Source organism: Sorex araneus, chromosome 5 (assembly GCF_027595985.1).
Source record: "Sorex araneus isolate mSorAra2 chromosome 5, mSorAra2.pri, whole genome shotgun sequence".
Lineage (NCBI taxonomy): Eukaryota > Metazoa > Chordata > Mammalia > Eulipotyphla > Soricidae > Sorex > Sorex araneus.
Genome location: NC_073306.1, coordinates 63,296,726 through 63,318,290, shown reverse-complemented (window position 1 = coordinate 63,318,290; position 21,565 = coordinate 63,296,726). Strand labels below are relative to the sequence as shown.

Sequence of the window (21,565 nt, the reverse complement as noted above, 5' to 3'; positions counted from 1 at the left end):
AGGCTGGCCATTTATTCAAAACAATACTGCTATCCCACTCTGGTTTCCAACATATCAGTTATAATTTAAGTTGACTGAGACATTAAGAACAGTTAGTAAACACATCAGAAGCCAATGGATACATTAAGAGCAGACTGGGATGTTTCACATAGCCAATCAACAGGCATACTTAATGTATAAACTTGTGACAGTTTCCCGTTCTATTTGTGTTGTTGTTGTTGTTGTTAAGCTGGAGGATAGCATAGCGGTTGGGCGTTCACCCTTCACGCGGCCGACCCGAGTTTGATTCCTCCGCCTCCCGGAGAGCCTGGCAAGCTACTGAGAGTATCAAGCCCGTGGGGCAGAGCCTGGCAAGCTACCCGTGAGTATTGGATATGCCAAAAACAGTAACGATAAGTCTCTCAATGAGAGACGTTACTGGTGCCCGCTCGAACAAATCGATGAGCAACAGGATGACAGTGACAGTGACAGTTGTCAGGCTGATGATCTCCTACAGTTTTGCTAGGGTAGCAAAGATGGAAAACATGGTGTCAGGTGAGGCCAGCAAAGGATATTGGGGCCAGATGATGAAGATCTTTTTCTTTTTTTAAAATTTTTTTTATTTTATAAGGTAGTTCACAATATTTGATTACATTTAATATTCAAACACCAACCCCACCACCATTACACCTTCCCATCACCAAATTTGGGATGTTTCCATTCCAAGCCCCAATCCCTGTCCCAAAGCACAACCGAAATAATATATTGTGTACTGTCTGTTATGAAAAACTGCTGAAAATGCTACAAAAAAGTATCCATAGAGGAAACTGTGAAGATTGTTCTATTTTGGCAGGGGCCATTAAGACATTCTTTAGGATAATCACTAACATGTTGTTAAAGGTTGAGTGATGTGAGCTTTCATATCTATAGATGATGAAGATCTTTAAATGTCTTATTAAAGACACTGAACTGAACCTGGGGGGTTGGGGGCTCTCACTCTGCGGGGAGGGGAGGTGGGGGGAGTTGAAGGAGGGAGGGGGGATTGCTTTAGGATATGTGGAACAGCAGAAAGCCACTGAAGAGGCCATTGCAGCCGGGCTAGACTAGAGAACTAAGGAGAATTCAGTCACCTCTCGTATGTTTGCAACCCTGCACTGACACCTGAGATAAGTGAGGATAGAGATCAAATTCCCAGACAAAATCCAAGAGAACAAGAACTGGGACTAGCTTCTCCAAAGCCAGGGCTTTAGCATTCTGTGCACCCAGGCCTTCTCATTTAATTCCAGGCATCCTCATCTAAGCCCTACATTTCTAGATACTGACTCAGCGATCAGTCCAGTTCCTGAGGGCTTTACAGAGTAACCTCATTTTCCCCACCTGAACTGCACACAGTCTGCCTCTCCTGCTGGCCCCGGGACTTGATCTAAGCAGCCAGCCTGGGGATTTTTCCAGGGGAAATGAGCCCATCACAATAGCTTGCTGATGCAGAAACAAAATCAAAACTGCCAGCAGCTTGAGAACGACTTCTTCATTGGCCTTTGAACTTGCAACTGGAGGGTCTATTGCATCTTATAGTAGCCTTACCACCAACCAGTTCTCCCCTTCACCCCCAAATCCAGAGGCCTAGCAGGAAGGAAGCAAGCACACCAAACGTGTGTGTGTGTGTGTGTGTGTGTGTGTGTGTGTGTGTGTGTGTGTGTGTGTGTGTGTGTGTTTTCAGATTACAGGTGCCTGGGGAAACCACGCACCAGAGCAACGGGACAGAGGGGCCCGCCTAGGTCTCCTCCCACAGCAAAGGCCCAGCAAAGGGGCTGGAAAGCTGAGCCGAGCTACCAGCCTGCCCAGGCTCGCTTCCAGCGGCACTCCTGCTTCCCCAGAGCCTCGCACTTGCCCTCCTTCCTCCCTTAGCAACCGGGAGGCTGTGGATACCGCCCGCGGGTGGCGGCCGGGAGGCTGCGGGCAGACCCGGCTCAGTGGGGCGGCGGCGGCCCAGCCCAGGTGCCCGGCGACCGCAGTGCGGAGCCGCCCCGCGAGCGCGACAGTCGCAGCGCCCGCGCGCTCGGGGCCCCGCGCACCCACCCCCCGCACCTGCCGCGGGGGCCCAAAAGGGATCTTGCAAAAATGAGCCATTCTCACCCCTCTGGGTAAGTGAAAACTGGTGCTTTCCCACCCCGCTGCAGGTGGCGGCGGGAGCCAGCGGTCCCTCCTCCTCTTCCTCCTCCTCCTCCTCGTCCTCGTCCTCCTCCTCCTCCTCTCCCTCCGGCTGCCCAGGAAAGGGGGAGAGACGGGGCTAGCGGAAGGTCTGGGCCGAGGAAGCAAAGGAGACGCATATTCTGCGTTTGCAGCGAGGATGGCAGAAATCCCAGGCTGCGTTATCGCCACCCTTCCCCTCCTCGCTTCTCTCACCGCCGTTCGCCCCCAGTCGAAAATGTTCACTGGGAGAAGGATTAAGGAACGCATGTGAAAAACGCATACATTAGGCAGGGATGGTATCTGGGATCAAGAGGATCCTGGGCTGCGGAACATGTGTTCAAATGCAAAGACTGAAGTCACTGAAATATGCAGTTCGTGTGTAGATTAAGGGTTGAGGGAGACAAACGCTGACCCGCAGGCCTGCTCATTAGCGAGGTGTAAATTGATTTGCTGTTGAAGGTTTCTAGTGAGTGGTATCCGTTAACTCAGGATTTTTATCTGCCCAACCTTAAAAAGATCATAGGGCCCTTGAAAGATCCTTTCACAGGGGTCAGTGGGTCTGACGCCGGGAGAGGAAGGAGAGAAGGAAGAAATTGTGTGCCTGTATGTTTGCTTTGGTGGGGTGACATATTTTGGCAATTATTCAATCTATTCTAGAAAGTTAACATAGTCATTAAAGCTCTTTGCCCTCCCCGCCCAAAAAAATAAGGTTTCTATTGGAAGGGAGAATATCCAATTTCCTTTTGAATTAAACAATGTAATGCATATTAGATTTTTATTATTATGATACATCTAGTAAGCAGATAATACCCTAGTTGATCTTGCAACTAATTTGAAGTTGCTTTCCTTTTTAATTGAATTTATTGCACATTTTCAAGAACAGCAGATTAGCAGAGGACAACATATTTAAGATCATTTGGAGTTTGTGATGTCTGAAATGCCGCATTAGTTGCCGTGCTTCAGATTTATAGTGGAACTTAAATGATTTTACTTTTTAATGAATTTTCCAAGCCTAATGGCATGTACACACAGAATGGTTGAAAAAGTTAAAGGCCTATAAAGTGCCATGTTGGAAGTCAGTTTCAGAATTTTGGGGAAAGGGAGAAGTGGCTACCAGTCACCCTCTCTCTCATCGGGTCTGCACTCATGCACTCAGGCCTGTACTACTTCAGGCTGACATGGGTTGAGTGGGACGGAAATGACATCCTTTCTCTGAAGCAATGTGCAGTGTGACCACATTCAGGAAGATGAATGTGTCAGTCATGGTGTCTTCGATGCTTTTCAAGTTGGAACTAAGTTAGAATCTGATTAAACCTTTTAATTACCTATTTTAAAAATGGGGACGGGGGCGGGGTACTGCAGCTGCTTATGACTTTGTGCCTGATTAAGATTTCAGAAACCAAAGTGAATTTTTTCTGAAGCACAATCAGTTCCAAGCACACGACAAAGAGAAAAACTTGCAGTGTGGTGGGAGATGGTGCTCCCTGCTACTTCTCAAGGTGGCATCAGGAATTGGTGCACTGGAATTATAATCTCCTAGAGTGTGGGTCCTATGATGTATTAACTCTTGTGACCTCCTTTTACCTTGGGCTGTTTTTGGCATAAAGCATATTTCAACAAATATCTGTTGAATGAATAGCCTGTACTTTTACCCTAGACATGGTGAGAAGTGGATATGTTCACATATTAAAAACATAGAGGGGTGGGGCTGGAGCAATAGCATAATGGGTAGGGCGTTTGCCTTGCACGCGGCCAACCCAGGTTCAATCCCAGAATCCCATATGGTCCCCTGAGCACCGCCAGGGTAATTCCTGAGTGCAGAGCCAGGAGTAACCCCTGTGCATTGCTGGGTGTAACCCAAAGAGCAAAAAAATAATAATAATAAAAATTAAAAAATTAAAACAGAGGGGCTATGCCAAGATAGCTTCCAGGGGTGGAGCACATATGTCATGTGCAAGAGACCTAGGTCCCAAGCAGGTGTCCCAGAGACTGCTGGCTGTAGCCCCTGGTGGCTGCATGCCCACCCCCTATCCCTAAGCTTCTCCACATCATGCGCCCTGAGGACTGCCTGACCCTACCTACCCCCTAAATCTGAGTAGGTCTCATTGGAGCACTTCTGGAGAGCTCCTCTAAAACAAAATACACGTTCAGGCAGAACATTTGTTAGGTACATGCCATGTGCCGCCACGCTCTACTCAAATATCTTACCCAGAACACCACATTTTTATATTCTACCTACTCCATAAGGCAGGTTCAGTTCACCTTTATTTTCATAGACGTTATTGGAACTGTGACTTGAGAAGTTTCTAAAAGTCTCACAGGTAGGATGGGTCAGTGCTGGAATGTGAACCCACAGAGACTTGGCCTAACAAGCCACACAATGGGACAATGGTGGAGGGAAGTAGAACTCTGTGGGTGTTGTACTGTTGGAATGTAGTACGTATGAAGAGGTGACACTATATCACCTCTCATGAGCAACAGCAGGGACATGCTGTGGCATGTTCTCTAGATGTATAGGAATTATTATTAGCCAGACCAGAGCCACAGTTGAAGGTAAAACATACATAACTATCTAGATTTTGTTATATGAGTAGAAAATAATTCTGTAGTGGTACAGAGATGGATACCTTTTGATTTTGCTTCATCCAAAAATAAATAAATAAATGAAAGCAATCAGAATAGATGACTCTAATACCTTCATAATCATCCAAGAACAGACCTATTCAAACTAACTAAAGTTTTCCCTCATCAAAAATGATGATTCTTCTCGCATATGTTACCATTTGGAAATAAAATTTTCAGTAGCAAATAAAAGGTTCATTAAAGCTGAGAAAGCTTCTTTATCATTCCTGAAGCAGTCTTTACTTTGTAAGTTTTAAGGAGACGAGGTAATATAATAAAGTGCAGCTATATAATAAAACAGCACATTCTGATCCCCAGAATTCCACCAATCAATAAATGGTCCCCAATGCTGGTTCTCCTGGAGTGCTTCCTGTTGAGTTCTGCTGCCTACTTACTTACAGCATGAAACACTTTATGTGCAAATTGTGAAAGGCCTGTGTTGACTTGGTTCAGATAGTTTGGAGTAAATAAAAATGATCTAAAAATCTTCTGACAATGATCATGAAAGAAATTCTGAGCTGCATTATAATTTGGGGAAGTTGACGATAAAATACCCACTGTTTCTGTCATGGACATATTTAGTGAAATTATTGTAGAGTGGAAAATTTCTGTGAGTAACCTGGTTTGCTAAATCTCACCCAAGTTGTTTGTGTTTATGTTTGTGGGTTGTACCCAGTAGTCGTGAGAGTTGCATGGAAATTTTATGGGCCTCGGTCATGCATGAGGGTATAATGACAGGCTCTTCTGGCTTCTTCAAAGGATAAACCCTGAAACTATGTGAAGTTGGCTCCTTATGTGAAAGATATGTGGGGCTTTAAGCAGAGGTAGTCATGCTCATCTATAAATTTGCTTTGAGGGAAGAATTGGAAGAATCACACTTTATGACAGGATAAAAATGCAGAAGCTGTTGTATGTTTGCAAAGATTATTCTAAGCTTTAGAAGCTTTGTTTGTTCAGACTTATTAATTTACAACTTCTTCATGTAGAGAAGTGTTTCTATATGGCAAAACACACAATAGTGTGCTATAGCAAGAATGAACATATCCTTAGTACTTCCTGAGAATTCAGCCCTTCTTCACCAAAAATGGTAAGATGAGTCAGTTTTGTAAATAGCCATTATGTATATCTGAAAATGACCAAAAATTTCAGGCCCATCATATTTATTCATAAAAGGGGTGCCACTACACTTTGCCTGTTTACTTAACAAAATATATAGTACTTAGGATGAATGCAGTAGCATTCTAACTTGTTCATTGTTTAGCAGTTCCTCACCCAATATTATCTCTGTTACACAGAATATCAGATTTAAAGTAATTTGGATCCAAATTGAGTAATTTACTAGTAAATGCAAGGAGTAGATAATTTTTGATGAAATAAAGTGCAAGTGAACAGGTTCACTTGCTTTGACATCTTCTCTGATCATTTTATCATACACTTTGCTTTTTAATTTTTTTAGGGATGTGATGTATTCTCTTATCCCTTTGAGTAACAAACCTGTTTTTATAAGCAGATGAGAATGGTAAGGGATTTGTTGTACAACAGTGTCCAATTCTTTGAATGGCTTTAGAGTTATATGTTCAAAGTCACACAATGAGACAATGGTGGAGGGAAATAGAACTCTGTGGATGTTGTGGTGTTGGAATGTAGTATGTATGAAGAGAATTACTAACAGTATTATAAAGTATGATGTATCAAGTATATTTTTAATATTCTTATTATAAAACTGAATTTCCAAGTAATACAGAATACAGTTTTTTCAGGCATTGAAAATTCCAACACCAGTTCTATCACCATCCCCCTACCAGTGTGACTTTCCTTCTATCAATGTCCCCTGTTTCCCACCCACTACCCCAGCCTTCCCCCTTGCAGGCACAAACAAATTCACTTCATAGTATTTATTAGAATACAAAGTAAATGGAATTATCAATCTTAGATTACTAAGAGTTAATTTGTGATTGTAGAATCTCTTGCCCCCATGCCTGGCTGTCTTCACCGGGCCCCCTCAGATGGGGGCGGGTTGAGTTTCCCTCCCTGCCCCTAGCAGAGCCCTGGCAGCCAAAGACCTCCAGAACCCAGCCACAGCCATGCTCAAGGTCCCACTCCACATGTTTGGATGAGCCTCACGCATGAAGGATCCGGCAGAGGAACCCAGGTGTGCAGGGACCCGGGCCTGAGATCTCCAAGCCTGCTCAGATCGGGACTGGGCCTCTTCCACCCAGATCCCCCATTTTCCAGTAGCTAGGTGGTCACACCCAGAAACTGTCCCCAGTTCTGTGTAATCCCATCAATGACCAAGATCCAGAGACTATAAAACAAAGCTTCTGGAAGCACAGCTGTGTGACCTCTTATAGCCTAGTTCTCCCTTTCAGAGAACCCGGTATTAATCTAGAAAGACAAGTTCTCAGATAAATACCAAGAGCATCCTGTCTGCAAGGCAGAACTTGGCAAGTTCTCCATGGCGTATTCGATATGCCAAACACAGTAACAATGATGGATCTCATTCCTCTTACTCTGAAAAAGCCTCCAATGCAGCACTGCTGGGAAGAACTAGTAAAGAAGAGGCTACTGAAATCTCAGGGCTAGGACAAATCGAGACCTTACTGGTGCCTGCTTGAGCAAATCAATGATCAATGGAATGACAGTGATTTAAAGACGATGTTACTGAGGTCATTGAAGATCTACTATGCTGGTTAGTGCTAGTTGAGCCCTCTGTAGTATTGTCTAGACTCTTTGAGCTTGGTGTTCTGTGCAACTTTCCCATCAAATTTGTTCTGATCCTACTGGAATGACAATACTATGGAATTTGGAAGTATCTGGGAGCTACGAATCTGAAATGATTTGGCAGTCTGATGAGGTTCAGTTGTGGAGCGAGGCCATTTCTATGTTGGAGGGTGTTGGGTGTGGCTGTGGGCTGCTTTGTCTTCAGACAGAAAGTGCAATCTGCCTATTCCCATTCCATGAAGGCCCCAGAGTTCTCAGCCCAGACCAGTCTACCTGAAAAGATTTGACAGCATCATGTTCTTCTGGGGATTAGTTGTCTCAAATAAATTTTTAAACCACCTAGTGACATACCTGCAAAAAATGTTTTCCATGATCGTTCAAATAGCAACTCAGCTATATCTACTTTTAATTGTGTTGAAAGCAAATGTGTAGTAAATACTTGCAATCATATTTGTTGTTTAGTCACAAAAGCCTTTTGTGGTATCAATAGTACTTCAACGATCCCTTGTTCTTAGATGTTCAGTTCTCATTCAGATGGAATGAGGATGGAATTTGGTCTTTCACCTCAATCAAGAAACCTAACCTGAAAATTCCTCATAATACTTGCTTCAAGGCAAAACACTTCTCTGCCCAGTAATTCTTTGGGTCTAGGGAGTATTTCCAGTCCTGGCCCTTGTATAATCTGTCTGTGTATGAGATGGTGCTCGTGAACAACTCTGCTGTCTTAGGCATCTGCCCTGTAGCTGGACTCTTTCACTCCTCCTTCCAGGGCTCAAGCCCAGAACTTTGTCCTTTGGTTATTCTTTGTATGCCTGTGGCTAAAAACTGCTGCTTTCCTGCCATCCGACTAGACACAGGAAAAGAGTCAAAGAAGTAGTTTCCTACCCTGTGTTCCCATTTTATGAACCCTGACTGCTTTGAATAATATGTATTCATTGCCTTCAAAATGGTATTATTTGAGTTTTAAGAAGTTGCTTATAAAGCATTCTGTAGTTTCTTGCTTTGACTTAATCCTGTGGTTCTCAAATTTTAGCATATAGAAAATACTGAATAGTTTGCTGCACACAAGATCATGTGTATGGATTAAATGTTTCTAAGGTTATTTTGGACCATTTAGTAAGTATATTTGCATCTTGTCTCATATATCTGTTTTCTAGCTGAGTATATGACTTTTGATTCTTTTACTCCTTGAAGTTCTGTATCAACTCTCTTTTTGTGCAAGGGCCAGATATGTGGCACAAGTGGTAGAGAATCAAATGACATTTTGCTTGGGCACAGCCCGGGTTCACATCCATCTCTGTGTGTCATTGTGTTCCCACCCTCTGTGTGGTAGGGACTCACCACCTGGTCCATGAGCACTGCATTATACAAATGACAATACAACTTGATTCCTTAAAAGTCTTTTAAATTAAGACACATCTTAGTGCTGAAAATGATTGTATCAGAAAATATATTTGGCTTAAAAGGAATTTATCTGAGAACTTGTCTTTCTAGATTAATACTTTCCTGAAGAAAAGAACAAAGGATATACCAAATTTAATAAAATGATGCCTGGAAAATTGTGCCTTGCTGAAATTCTGTCCAAATTGGGGTTAAATTTTTTTGAGAATTATTGTCAATATTTTTAACTTTGTAACTGAGCCGTGAGAAACATACTTAAAAAAAGTAAAGAACACTTGTTTTGCTAGATCTGAATTGCTTAACCATTTCTTGTTCTCTTGTGGTTTTTCTCACACTTCCCTTCTTCTTGCTTCTCTGTCTGTTTGTATGGGTCACTATTTTTGGCCAGTTGGCAGATTAGCATGAATTACCATTTCTTCAGCTCTCAGCATGTGGGACTCTCACTGCAGAGCTTCATTATCCTCAACCAATTTAACTATTGCAAGAATGTTGCAGGATCATGAAGGTGTATGTTCCCCCTTTTGGTTGATCTGATTAAGCTTTTCTCTTGGCCACCGACCGCAGTCAGAAGCAAACAGCCTTTTGAGATTTGGTGTGCCTAGGAATGATGTTCTTTCTTTCTTCTGTCTATATCCAAGGCTATCTGGTTAGACTTGCATTGTGCCTTCCTCCTACTGCATACGTTGAAGTCATAATTCCTGGTACCTCATATGTCCCTGAATGTGGAGGCAGGATCTTTAAAGAGCTTATTAAGTTTAAATGAGATGAATCCTAATTGAGTCCTAAATTGAGATGAGTCATTGAGATGAGTCCTAATCCCACGGAATGAGTGTTGTTTTTAGAAGAAATTAGAACGCAAGAACATATACACAGAGAAAAACATCATTACTTCTAGCCAAAGAGAAAGGACACATAAAGATGGATGTGAACCCAGGGCTTCTCATAAGCAAAATACCCTTTATGAATGTGACAACAAACCAGCCAGGCAAACACCTCGATTTTACACTGCTAGACTTTAAGACTATGAGGCAATAAGTTCCTGTAGTTTTAGCCATCCAGTCTATTATTGTATGATGGTAGCCTTAGCACACTAATAGAATCTGTTTGCAACAGTTGGTGTGCTTCATTGCTTTGCTACAAAAGCTGGAGATAGCCTTGATGAGAAATGCAGTCATTGAGTATAAATGATTTAACAATACGAGGGTCATAGAGAGTAGAAGATTGGAAGCCAAAAGTTCAAAAGGAAGATAAAATTCAAAGTAAAGAGAAAATATTACTAAAGGGCCAGTAAGTAGAAGTAATTGAGATAATAAGTCAATGATCTCCACTGGTAGGTATTGAACTTTCCTTTTGTTGGGTCTGATTAGTAATCAAATTACTTCCCAGCTCTCCATGTCTGGCATTAGTTGGGATAGAAAATTGAACATTTTAAGCTGGTGATTCATTTTTTCTGTGACTGTTATTATTTTGTTATAATAGCAATAAACATTTATAAATTAATGAGAATTCTTCAGGCAAAATATTGAAGCAAGGGAAAAACAGCAGGAAACTAAACAGACAGTATAAATTGCACATAGTAGTTATGAAACAGCATTAAAAACTAAGGATTTCAAATTGAATCGAATCAAAGTGTTTTATAGTAGCAGTTAATTTGGCATTCTCTATATGCCATGGATTGTAATATTTCATATTTATGAATGTTATGTGTCTCTCATGTTAAGAAGTTGTCTCTTTTCATAGCTTGCTCCAAGATATTTACAATAATTTTGTTTCTGTTGTTTAGATTCAATAAAAATAATCTGTTGTAAATTAAAATAATAGAAGTCATCTAAAATCTTTTGATTATTAAAGATACAATTAAAAATTTCCTCATATTTATTTGTACTTTTTAGATTTTCTACTTTGAGAAGAAAAGTATAAAGAGAAAAATAAACATTGCTTGAAATTCTGCCATCCAAAAATAATCACTAAAGACATCTTGTTATTTTATTTTCCCCTCCATTTTCCTGTGGATCCTATTTTTAAAGCTTTGCTGACAAAACTGTATTATTTGAAAATAAATTTCTAAGGCTACAATATTATGAGGAACCTTTTTCTTCCTTTTTTGGTCACACCCATCATGCACAGGGGTTACTCCTGGCTCTGCACGCAGAAATTACTCCTGGAGGTGCAAGGGGGAACATCTGGGGTGCTGGAAATCGAACCTGGGTTGGCTACATGCAAGGCAAATGCCCTACCTGCTGTGCCATCGCTCCAGTCCCAGAACGTTTTTTTTTCTTTTCTGTCTTTTTTTTTTTTTTTTTTTTTGCTTTTTGGATCACACCTGGTGGTGCACAGGGGTTACTCCTGGCTCTCACTCAGGAATTACCCCTGGCAGTGCTCAGGGGACCATATGGGATGCTGGGAATTGAACCCAGGTCGACCGCGTGCAAGGCAAATGCCCTACCTGCTGTGCTATTGCTCCAGTCCCAGAACTGTTTTTTTTCTTTTTGGGTCCCACCTGACGACGCACAGGGGTTACTCCTGGTTCATGCACTCAGGAATTACTCCTGGCGGTGCTCAGGGGACCATATGGGATGCTGGGAATCAAACCCGGGTTGGCCACCTGCCAGACAAACGCCCTACCCGCTGTGCTATTACTCCAGCCCCTCAGAACTTTTTAACATAGCAATAAACTTTGCTTTCTTTAAAAATTTTTAATTTTGTTTTGTTTGTTTGGAGACCATACCTAGTGGTGCTTAGGGATTACTCCTGGCTCTGTGCTCAGAGGCCATAAGTCATTCCAGGGATTGAACCTGGGTTTGCTGTGTGCAAGGCAAACATCTTATTGACTGTTTACCTCTCCAGGCCTATAGTATGTTTTAAAAGTTATTCAATACCATTAATACCATGTACATTGTCCCCTCATAGCATTCCAATTGTCTGTGTTTCATTAAAACTGCACATTTTGGGTTGGAAACCACACTTCCAATTTTTTTTTGCCTTCTATGTTTTTGCCTTTAGTTTAACTCAATAATTGCTGACTTATATCCCCTATATCTTATTGATCATCTATGACAAATCTGAATATGTTCATCTATTCAATTAATAAGTGAGTGCTTTCAGCACTCGGCCACACCCAGGGACTGCCCCTGGCACCGTGTAATCCCACCAATGGCAAACAACCAGAGACTTAAAACTAAGCACCTGGAAGTCATTTCATAGCCTAGTTCTTCCTCTCAGAGAACCTGGCAAGCTACTGAGAGTTTCCTAACCATATGGGAGAGCCTCACAAACTCCCCATGGTGTATTCATATGCCAAAACCAGTAACAATGCTGTGACTCATTCCCCTGACCCTGAAAGAGCATCACTGGGAACTGTGAGTAAGAGAGGCTTCTAAAATCTCAGGGCTAGGATGAATGGAGACTTACTGAGACCACTCGAGAAATTTGACTATCAACGGGATGATGATGATGATGATGATGATGATGATGATGATGATGATGATCTCACTAGCTACCAAATTAAGCATAATTCCTTACACTGTTTCAGGAATTCATTTCACAGAGCTTCCCTTAATTTTTGTAAAAAGCATAAGTTATGTTTTTGAAAAATAGTTTCTAAAAGTCAGTGACCATCAATAAACTAATGTCCTAGGGCAGCATGATTGTATTAGCTGGGACTATGTTCTAGAAGTAACAAGGAAACAAAATACAAATGGCTTAAACCATAGAAAGATTACTTATTTAATAAAAAATTCTGGAGACAGTGATTTTTATTTACTTTTGGGAGTAATAAGGATCTAAAGCTAATTTGCTACCATTTTCTTGGTCTTTTCTTCTCTCTGGTAGCAAGATGATCACCCCAAATCCAGACATTATATCTTTTTTAAATGTAAACTTTTTATTTTAAAAAATTTTTAAATTTTTTTAATTAGTGAGTCACAGTGAGGGTACAGTTACAGATTCACACATTTTCGTGCTTGTTTTTCCCTCATGCAATGTTCGAGAGCCCATCCCTCCACCAGTGTCCATTCTCCACCATCAATGAACCCAGTATCCCTCCCACCTCCCAATCCCATCTCCCTCACCCCGCCCTGCCTGTAAAACTAACAGAGTAGGAGACTAATACCCAAGAATAGTAGTATATAATACCAGGAGGTTGGCTCCATAGCTTGGAAGCAGGCCTCATACGCCGTGGGAAAGTCATCCCAAATAGAGAAGGAAACACCAAGTAAAATGTGATTAGAGATCCCTTGCGGGAAGGGAGACGCATGCTGAAAGTGGACTAGTGACTTAACATGATGACCACTCAATACCCCTATTGCAAACCACAACACTCAAAAGGAGAGAGAGAGAACAAATTGGAATGCCCTGCTGCATTATACCTTCATGAAAGCATCCCAAACAGCAAGCGAGAGATGGAAGGAAATGAATTTACCATTAAAAAACACATTTTCAGAACTTGTCAATGGATTTGCCTCACAGCTCATTGATCTGAAAGGTACTAGTGAACAAATATAGCCATAAAAGACAATGGAAACAAATGTATTCAACTTTTACAACCTTTACCATGGAAGATATGCAAAGGGGAATAGTCGGAATTAGCTTCTGGTAGTCAGTCAACAATATGCAGCCCCGTTCTTAGTAATTAGCAGTTATTGGACTCAGTCTGATTTCAGGTCTGCCACAAAGCACCTGTATAAACATAAGGATATCCCCTGTCATCCCTCTGTTCTTGGTGCTTTCATACTTGGGGCAAATCTGTCTGCCTTGTAGATTAAATGAGATCATTTAAAGCATTAAGTCTGGGCCTGGCACATACAAAGTAGATTATATGGGAACTTAGTACCTAAAAGCTGAATTACTAGTGGTCCCTGAATAAACCAAGATTTCTGTGGGAAAACTACCCTATTTAGTACTGAACTAAATATGGTGTTGGAATTATCAGACAAAACAATGAACCGAAGAGAGAAATGTCGGGGAAGACTGTTGAAGGAGGGGGAAAAACAAAAGACAATATTGCTGGAAATCTTTAAAGAAAGTAAAAAAAAATAAAACGTACTCTCAAAAAGCATAGTATTGTAATTATAATCATTGTTTCCATGGCAACAATAATCTTTACTGACTTTGAGTAAGTCAGAAGAGAAACAGTTTACTGGCTTTCTTAATTGACATGTTCTTGGGAGAAGGAAAGAATGTCATAAAACCAAATGAGAGTGACACAGCCTGAGAAGTTGATCATTCAGTTTGGTTTTGTCCTTAATTTCTGCGACTGCTAATTTTTGGTACCTCAGATACAGTGTTAGGTGTGCACATTAGGGTTTTCCTTCTTGAGATGTTTTGCTTTTTTTTTTGGACCACCCCTGGCAGTGGTCAGGATTTACTCTTGGCTCTGTGCTCAGGAGTCACTTCTGGTGGAGCTTAGGGCACAGTATTTGCTAGGATTAAACTCAGGTGGGCCAGATGAAAAGCAAATATACCCTACCTTCTGTATACCTCTCCAGCCCAGTGTTTTTCTTTTCTTTATCTGAAATAACTTTGCTTTCTATATGAGATCAGAATTTAATTTGATGCTTATTTGCAGTCATCTTTTAGATCTTCCTAAAATGAGTTTGACTGTTTCTTCCCTTTAAAATCTATAATTTGGGGCTGGAGTGATAGTACAGCGGGTAGGGTGTTTGCCTTGCACGCGGCTGACCCGGGTTCGATTCCCAGCATCCCATATGGTCCCCTGAGCACCGCCAGGGGTAATTCCTGAGTGCAGAGTCAGGAGTAACCCCTGTGCATAGCTGGGTGTGACTCAAAAAGAAAAAAAAATAAATAAAAAAAAATAAAATCTATAATTTGAAACCTCTCGAACGACCAACAATTGGCTATTTCTCCATGATTCCCAGCGATTTCTTTGATGTATTCCCTACAAAATTCTTCTTTCTTACAAATTCTTTCCTTTGAAAATTTAATTAGAGCTTTAAGACTGGAATATTCCAGAACAAGGACTTTGGTAGTGAGTAAGGAGAGCCTTAAACCAAAGAAGATTGGTTCAGGAAAGGGGTGAACAAAGGGAAATGGAAGTTTCTAAGATAAATGCAAGAGCCTATCGAAGTAAATAGATCTTAAAGGCCTATGACCAGAGATAGGTGCTTACACAAGGAGCTAAAGTGATGAGACAGAGCCCACAGCAATGTAGGAACTATAGTGGAAAATGTGGAGACACTGTCAGAGCATTTCAAAGGAAGGCCAAAGAAGAGGTGGAAGTGTCTGAAGAATTGGAACAAACTGAAAACTGTCTTTCTTATGTTTGTGTGTTCTTCGAAATGAAAATGAATGGTGTTCTAAATAGAAAATCAATCTTCCATTAAAAAGGAAGATAGGCATTGCAGCAGGGGAAAGAAGAATATTTTTAGAATAAGAAATATGTGATGGGATGAGGCTGGAACTTTCAGTTATAGATAAATCCTCGGCAAAGAGTAGTGTAAAACTATATGCTTTAAATCTATAGCATTATAAATTGTAAACCAATAATAAATTCTTTTTAATTAATAAATAAAAAAGATATACAGGGTTAAATTTCAGTTGCACCTTAGAAAATTTACTTTCTTTGTGCCTCAACTTTCCTATTGAAAATGGATATAATATGGCCAGAGTGATGGTACAGTGGGTAGAGAGCTTACCTTGTATGCAGCCAATCTGGTTTTGCTCACCAACACTGTAAAGAGTGATCCCTGAGCACAGAGCCAAGAGTAGGCCTGAGTATTACCGGGTATAGTACCCAAATGAATCACTGTTTCACTGTCACTGTCATCCCATTGTTCGTCCGATTTACTCGAGCAGGCACTAGTAACATCTCTATTTCTCCAAGCCCTGAGATTTTAACAGCCTCTCCTTACTCATTTTTCCCAACGATTGGAGGCTCTTTCAGGGTCAGGGGAATGAGACCTATTGTTACTGTTTTTGGCATATCGAATATGCCATGGGTAGCTTGCCAGGGTGTGCCCATGTGGGCAGCCTCTGCCCAAATGAAACAAAACGAAAACCACAGCACTGTCTCAAAGTAAATGGAGATAAGAATAAGGAATGTGGTTTCACTTCAAAAATTACTCTCTTGTTCAATTCATTTGTTTTAAACAATCATCTTTTTAATTTATATATTTAAATTTATATTTTTAAATTAATTTAACTTATATTGAATTTTCACAAAGCAAATTAGCAATAACCCACCTATTCATAACCCTGAAATGGGCTTGCCTGTTTAAAGAAACCATGATAGAAAGAAGTGAGAATTTGAATAAAAATGGGAACTTTGAACCAGTGTCATTGTACTTATCAGCATACTTATGCTTATCTAGTTTGAGGATTCAGAATAAACTGAGGAAACTGTTTCATTACTTTGACATTGATAAATGGTAGTGAGACTGGTAAAAAATATACTTTAAAATTAGATGATTGGTTAATAGACAGCCAACCTCTTAAACAGTTGACCAGCTAGCTGTATTATTTTAAATTTTACTACTTGTGAATGAGAAGATTCAATTTTGTGTTTTGGTTTTGGGGTCACATCCTGCAGTTTCTCAGGGCTAATTCCTGGCTCTGCTCTCAGGGATCACTCCTGGCATGATTTGGAGGACCATATAGAATACCAGGAGAAATTAATTTGGGCCTGCTGCATGCCAGGCAAGTGCCCTACTTGATGTACTCCAGCCCCAGGGAAGATTTTTAAAGGGGTTGAGTATGCTGTCCTTGCATTCTCAACACACACAGTATTTTGGTATTATCATTTTTGGTACATGGAGTTTGTTTTTCCAAGTTTAAAGAGTAATCATGGCTAGGATGTTGTTCAGTGGTAGAGCACATGCCTTGCATGTGTAAGACCAAGGAGTTAGTTCTCATTATACACACACACACACACACACACACACACACACACACACAGAAAGAGAGAAAGAGAGAGAGAGAGAGAGACAGACAGACAGGCAGACAGATAGAGACAAAGACAGAGACAGACAGAGACAGAGAAACAAGGGAGGGAGGAAGGATGAAGAAGAAAGAAAGGAGTGATGAATTTCTTAGCCAAAAATAACCACTAAAGCTCACTTGACATATAGGGCAAAATTACTGTAATGATTAAATAATTCTATAAAGCTCAACTGTCACTTGTTGCATTGATTTTTGCACTGCACTGTAGCACTGTCATCCCGTTGTTCATCGATTTGCTCGAGTGGGCATCAGTAACATCTCCATTGTGAGACTTGTTGTTACTGTTTTTGGCATATCCAATACGCCAGGGGTAGCTTGCCAGGCTCTGCTGTGCGGGTGGGATACTCTTGGTAGCTTGCCGGGCTCTCCAAGAGGGATGGAAGAATCAAACCCGGGTGCATTGATTCTATATAAGTAATAATTTCAACTTGATTACAGGGACTTTATGATCTTTCTCTGGGACATTTATCTATGATGTTCCCACTTCTTAATGTGAATCTCGATGGTACTTCTGTTCTCATGGTTACCTATCCACATCTTGACTTGGTATTTAACACTTGGCTCAGGTTTCAGTTCTTCTGACATATCCATCCTGTATAGGCATAATTCATTCATTTGTAATTCGACCTAAAACTTTATCCAGGGGATTTTTTGAAGATGAAATGAAATCATGCTTACTGGGCCAATAAAAAAGTAACTGTTATGATTATATCATATCAGACAGTCCTACTATTATTTTTTTATTTAGATTGTCAGTATCTTGAGTGCAGAATACCCATTACCCAGCTTTGAGGCTATGACAGCAGACTTGGGAATCTGACAATAACACTGCAATTGTTCCACAAAAAAACTATTCATCTTCAGACACACTGACTTCCCTTCTCTCGTTTTTATCCTCTGGCCTCTGAAACAGTGGGGTTCCTTCATGGGGGCCCTGAAAGTATGCTTGTATGTGTTCATGTATGTGCATGTGTGCATACAACAAGGATGGAAACATGTAGGCAGGGAGTTTGGTAGGAAAAGAAGGTAGTAAAATGCTGAGTTTCCCCCCACCTCGCCCCCACCTTATACTCCCCAGTCTTTGCATAATTTAGTTCCACATCCTAGATAAATCCTGATATAAGTATCCTTATTTCCTTTTCATGAAGCCTGGCATTTATTCTATTCCTTTTTCTGGCTTGGACTTCATTTTATTCCTGAAATCTTTGATCGTCCTTTGACTTCTTTCTCTTTGCTTCTCTAGAGTCCCCAAGCTTAAGGTAGTTACTGCTTTCAAAGCACTAGCTAAAGCGTATGGCTAATTTAAGAATAAAACATTAATAAGTGATGTCACATGGTGCTATGTATTTTGCTAGCATTATCTTATTTAACAGAAGCTCCAGAGATAAGGGATTCTTGTTTATCCCCTCTTACAAGCAATGAAATCGAGATTAATAATAATTAAACAGAGACTGGAGTGGTAGCACAGCAGGTAGGGCGTTTTGTCTTGCACATGGCCGACCTGGGTTCGAATCCTAGCATCCCATATGGTCCCCTGAGTACTGCCAGGAGTAATTCCTGAGTGCATGAGCCAGGACTAACCACTGTGCATCTAGGGGTGTGACCAAAAAAAAAAAGCAAAAAAAAAATTAAACAGCTTGATTACTCATGGAGTAAATTTCATAGAGTCAGACTTAACCTAAGGACCACGGGATAGTAAAATGATTAGGGTGTATTCCTAGCAGGTGTCTGATCTGGATTTGGACAACCTTGGTGGGCTTTAGCTCCAGTGGAGTGGCCCAGTTATCCCCAGCACTGGAGGGCCTGAGCAGTTTTACATCCTCAGGCCCTTGCTTTGGGCAGTCAGCCCAATTGACCATGAAAGGCTGGCAGGGCCCATTGGTCTTCTGATCATTGCTTGGGCAGGCTGTCCCACCTCAAAAATAAAGATCTAACCTATTTCTTTCTGATGCCAAAGGCTAGCATCTAGTGGCCACCCCAATGGTAACATGGTCATAAAATTGATTAGAAACATTATGACATATTAAAGAACCAGTCCCCCGATAATAAATGATGTCAGTTGCCAAAAATAACATATTTATCTGAATTTCTTTATTATTATTTTAAATATTTTCTTAATAATATACTCATTTAGAAAAGTGGGATAAAAACAGTGGCCCTCCCATTCTGGGGTGCCCTGCATCTCTACCTGAGTTGTATACTCCTGACTCTCCCTGTGTTCTCTTTTGATCTCCTTAGTTACTCTCTCTCTCTCTCTCTCTCTCTCTCTTTCTTTCCACCCACCTTCTTCACAATTTCTATATAAAACTGTTTACTTAAAAAAAAGTAAAATTAAATGTGACCTATGTCATACAATTTCTCTTGCCAATCAGTAAGTTAGTTGGACCCATGCATTAGATATTGTTATATATGGTTGTGTATTCATTGAGAGGTCAAATGCATGCCCACAGTTGCCTACCATAGCTATTTTTGACCTGTATCCAGTAGATGGAATGAATATTAAGTGTGGAGACCAAACTACTTTTGTGAATTCTGAACATTCAGAAGTGCACAGTGTTAAAGTTAAAAATTCTATTAGAAATTTTGAATTTTATTTAGAATTTGAGAGTTAGCATAGAAAATTTCAGGTTAAGGTATGTGAAGGGGAAAAACAAAAGAAGCTTCCTAAATGTAATTAGCTATGTGATCAAGGCTTAGTGATAATTTATATGATTTATTTAGTTTAGTGTGTTAAAGCAAATATAAAATAATGGTGATAGTTGCATCCTTATAGGATTTTAGAAAACATTTTCTGCTCTCCAAAGTAAATCCTGGCTCAAGTTTCTAATACCTAATTCAAAATCAAACCTTATATCCTAGACTTAAGTCTTTGATCTTCTCAAAATAAAAATGTTCCTTCAAGAAGGAATGTATTATTGTGGTTGACATAGAAATTGACCACTTAGAACTCCTTCAAAGAAAAACATGCTTCTGTATATGGACTTGTGGTCTATAAGCTATTCCAGCTGTCAGCATCTTCATATCTGCTGAACCTCATTCAAGATCTCGGCCTTCTTGGTGAATTAGCAATTTAGTTTCTAGGAAATTTAATTGTTGGCAAGTCTTAATGGTGAATGAGCATGAGAGAAAGGCTGAAAAGATTTGGTTCCCTCTGTGACGGCCAGGATTGTACAATTCTGTTTGAAGTTTGACTTCTCCCTCTTCAGATCTTCCTTCCACCTCTTTCTTTCACAGATGATGTTCCCTAATAAGTATTTTACTCCTAAACTGCATTTCAGCACATGTTCTGAACACTTTTGACAATTGCTTTTGTGAGAGCAACTCTGTGTGGAAAAGGAGGTCAAAAGGAGAAGAGGAATAAGGATGAGATAAGATGGAGGAAGAACTTGGTGTCACATGATTATGACATACAGAAAATTTAATTTAGGACTAAGAATAGACATAGGGAAGGAAATGGGTGTTTTCAAGGCCATATTTAAGCTGTTCATTAATTTTACCTGGACATTTCTGGATATCAGAATATGGGATATGAATAACAGAATTTTTCAGATCTACACTAGGGCCAAGGAGTCCCTTCCCCGCAGGCCTGGCTGTCTTCCCCGAGGCCTTTCGGAGGGGGTGGCCTCCAGTTCCCCCCCCACCCCAGCAGAGGTTCCTCGGCCAAAGACCTCCAGAGCCTAGCCACAGCCATGCTCAAGGCCCCTCTCCACATGTTCGGATGAGCCTCACGTGTGAAGGTACAGACAGAGGAACCCAGGTGTGTGGGACCCGGAGCTGAGACCTCCAAGCCTGCTCAGATCGGGACTTGGCCTTTTCCACCCAGGTTTCCCATTTTCCAGTAGCTAGGTGTTAACACCCAGGGACTGCCCCGGCGTCCTGTAATCCCACCAACGGCCAACATCTAGAGACTTAAAACCAAGCTCCCTGAAGCAACATGTTACAGCCTACTTCTCCCCCTGGGAGAACCTGGCAAGCTACCGAGAATTTCCTGCCCACACGGGATAGCCTCACAAACTCCCTATGGTGTATTCATAATGCCAAAACCAGTAACAATGCTGTGTCTCATTCCCCTGACCCTGAACGAGCATCTAATGCTGCATCATTGGGAAGTATGAGTAAGAGAGGCTTCTAAAATCTCTGGGCTAGGATGAATGGAGACATTACTGAGACCGCTCGAGAAATTTGACTGTCAATGGGATGATGATGATGATGATGATGATGATGATGATGATGATGATGACTCTAGAGGATTGCAATTTCCAAACTTGTTACATAAAATTAATATTGATAACTGGAAAACTATTTTAAAATCTATGGAAGCAACACTATCTATACATTCCAATAATATATTCCAGGCATGGAACTGTGTACTTGGAATACTAGACCCTAGAGGATAGGACGAAGTTAATGCCTTCATGGAGTTTATTATGTAGAGAAAAGACAATTAAGAAACCTGGTTTTCTAACTTCCAAAAGATAGTGCTTAGATTTATATAAACCTTTTTCTAAGAGGATAGTGATTATGTAGATTTTGAAGATCCAGTAGGGAAAAATAGATTTGAGTGTTGCCTCCTCCAAGGAAAATTTTTCTGCCAATGCAGAAATTTAAATGCAGGAAGGAGTTACTCATAATGGAATTTTTAAAGTAGTTTGTTTTTCTCGAATAGTATTATTACTTAAATTTATTTTTCAAC

At 40.7% G+C, this 21,565-nt stretch overlaps 1 protein-coding gene across 1 annotated transcript in view; it reads left to right on the top strand.

Annotated features, from left to right (window-relative positions):
• The first annotated feature begins 1,723 nt into the window (after window positions 1-1,723).
• Window positions 1,724-21,565, top strand: part of ERICH3 (glutamate rich 3) — a 128,371-nt gene continuing 108,529 nt past the window's right edge. The window contains exon 1 of the mRNA XM_055139337.1: window positions 1,724-2,123. Within this exon, the coding sequence (XP_054995312.1) occupies window positions 2,101-2,123 (23 nt within the window). The 5' untranslated portion in view covers window positions 1,724-2,100. The remainder of the gene's footprint in view (window positions 2,124-21,565) is intronic.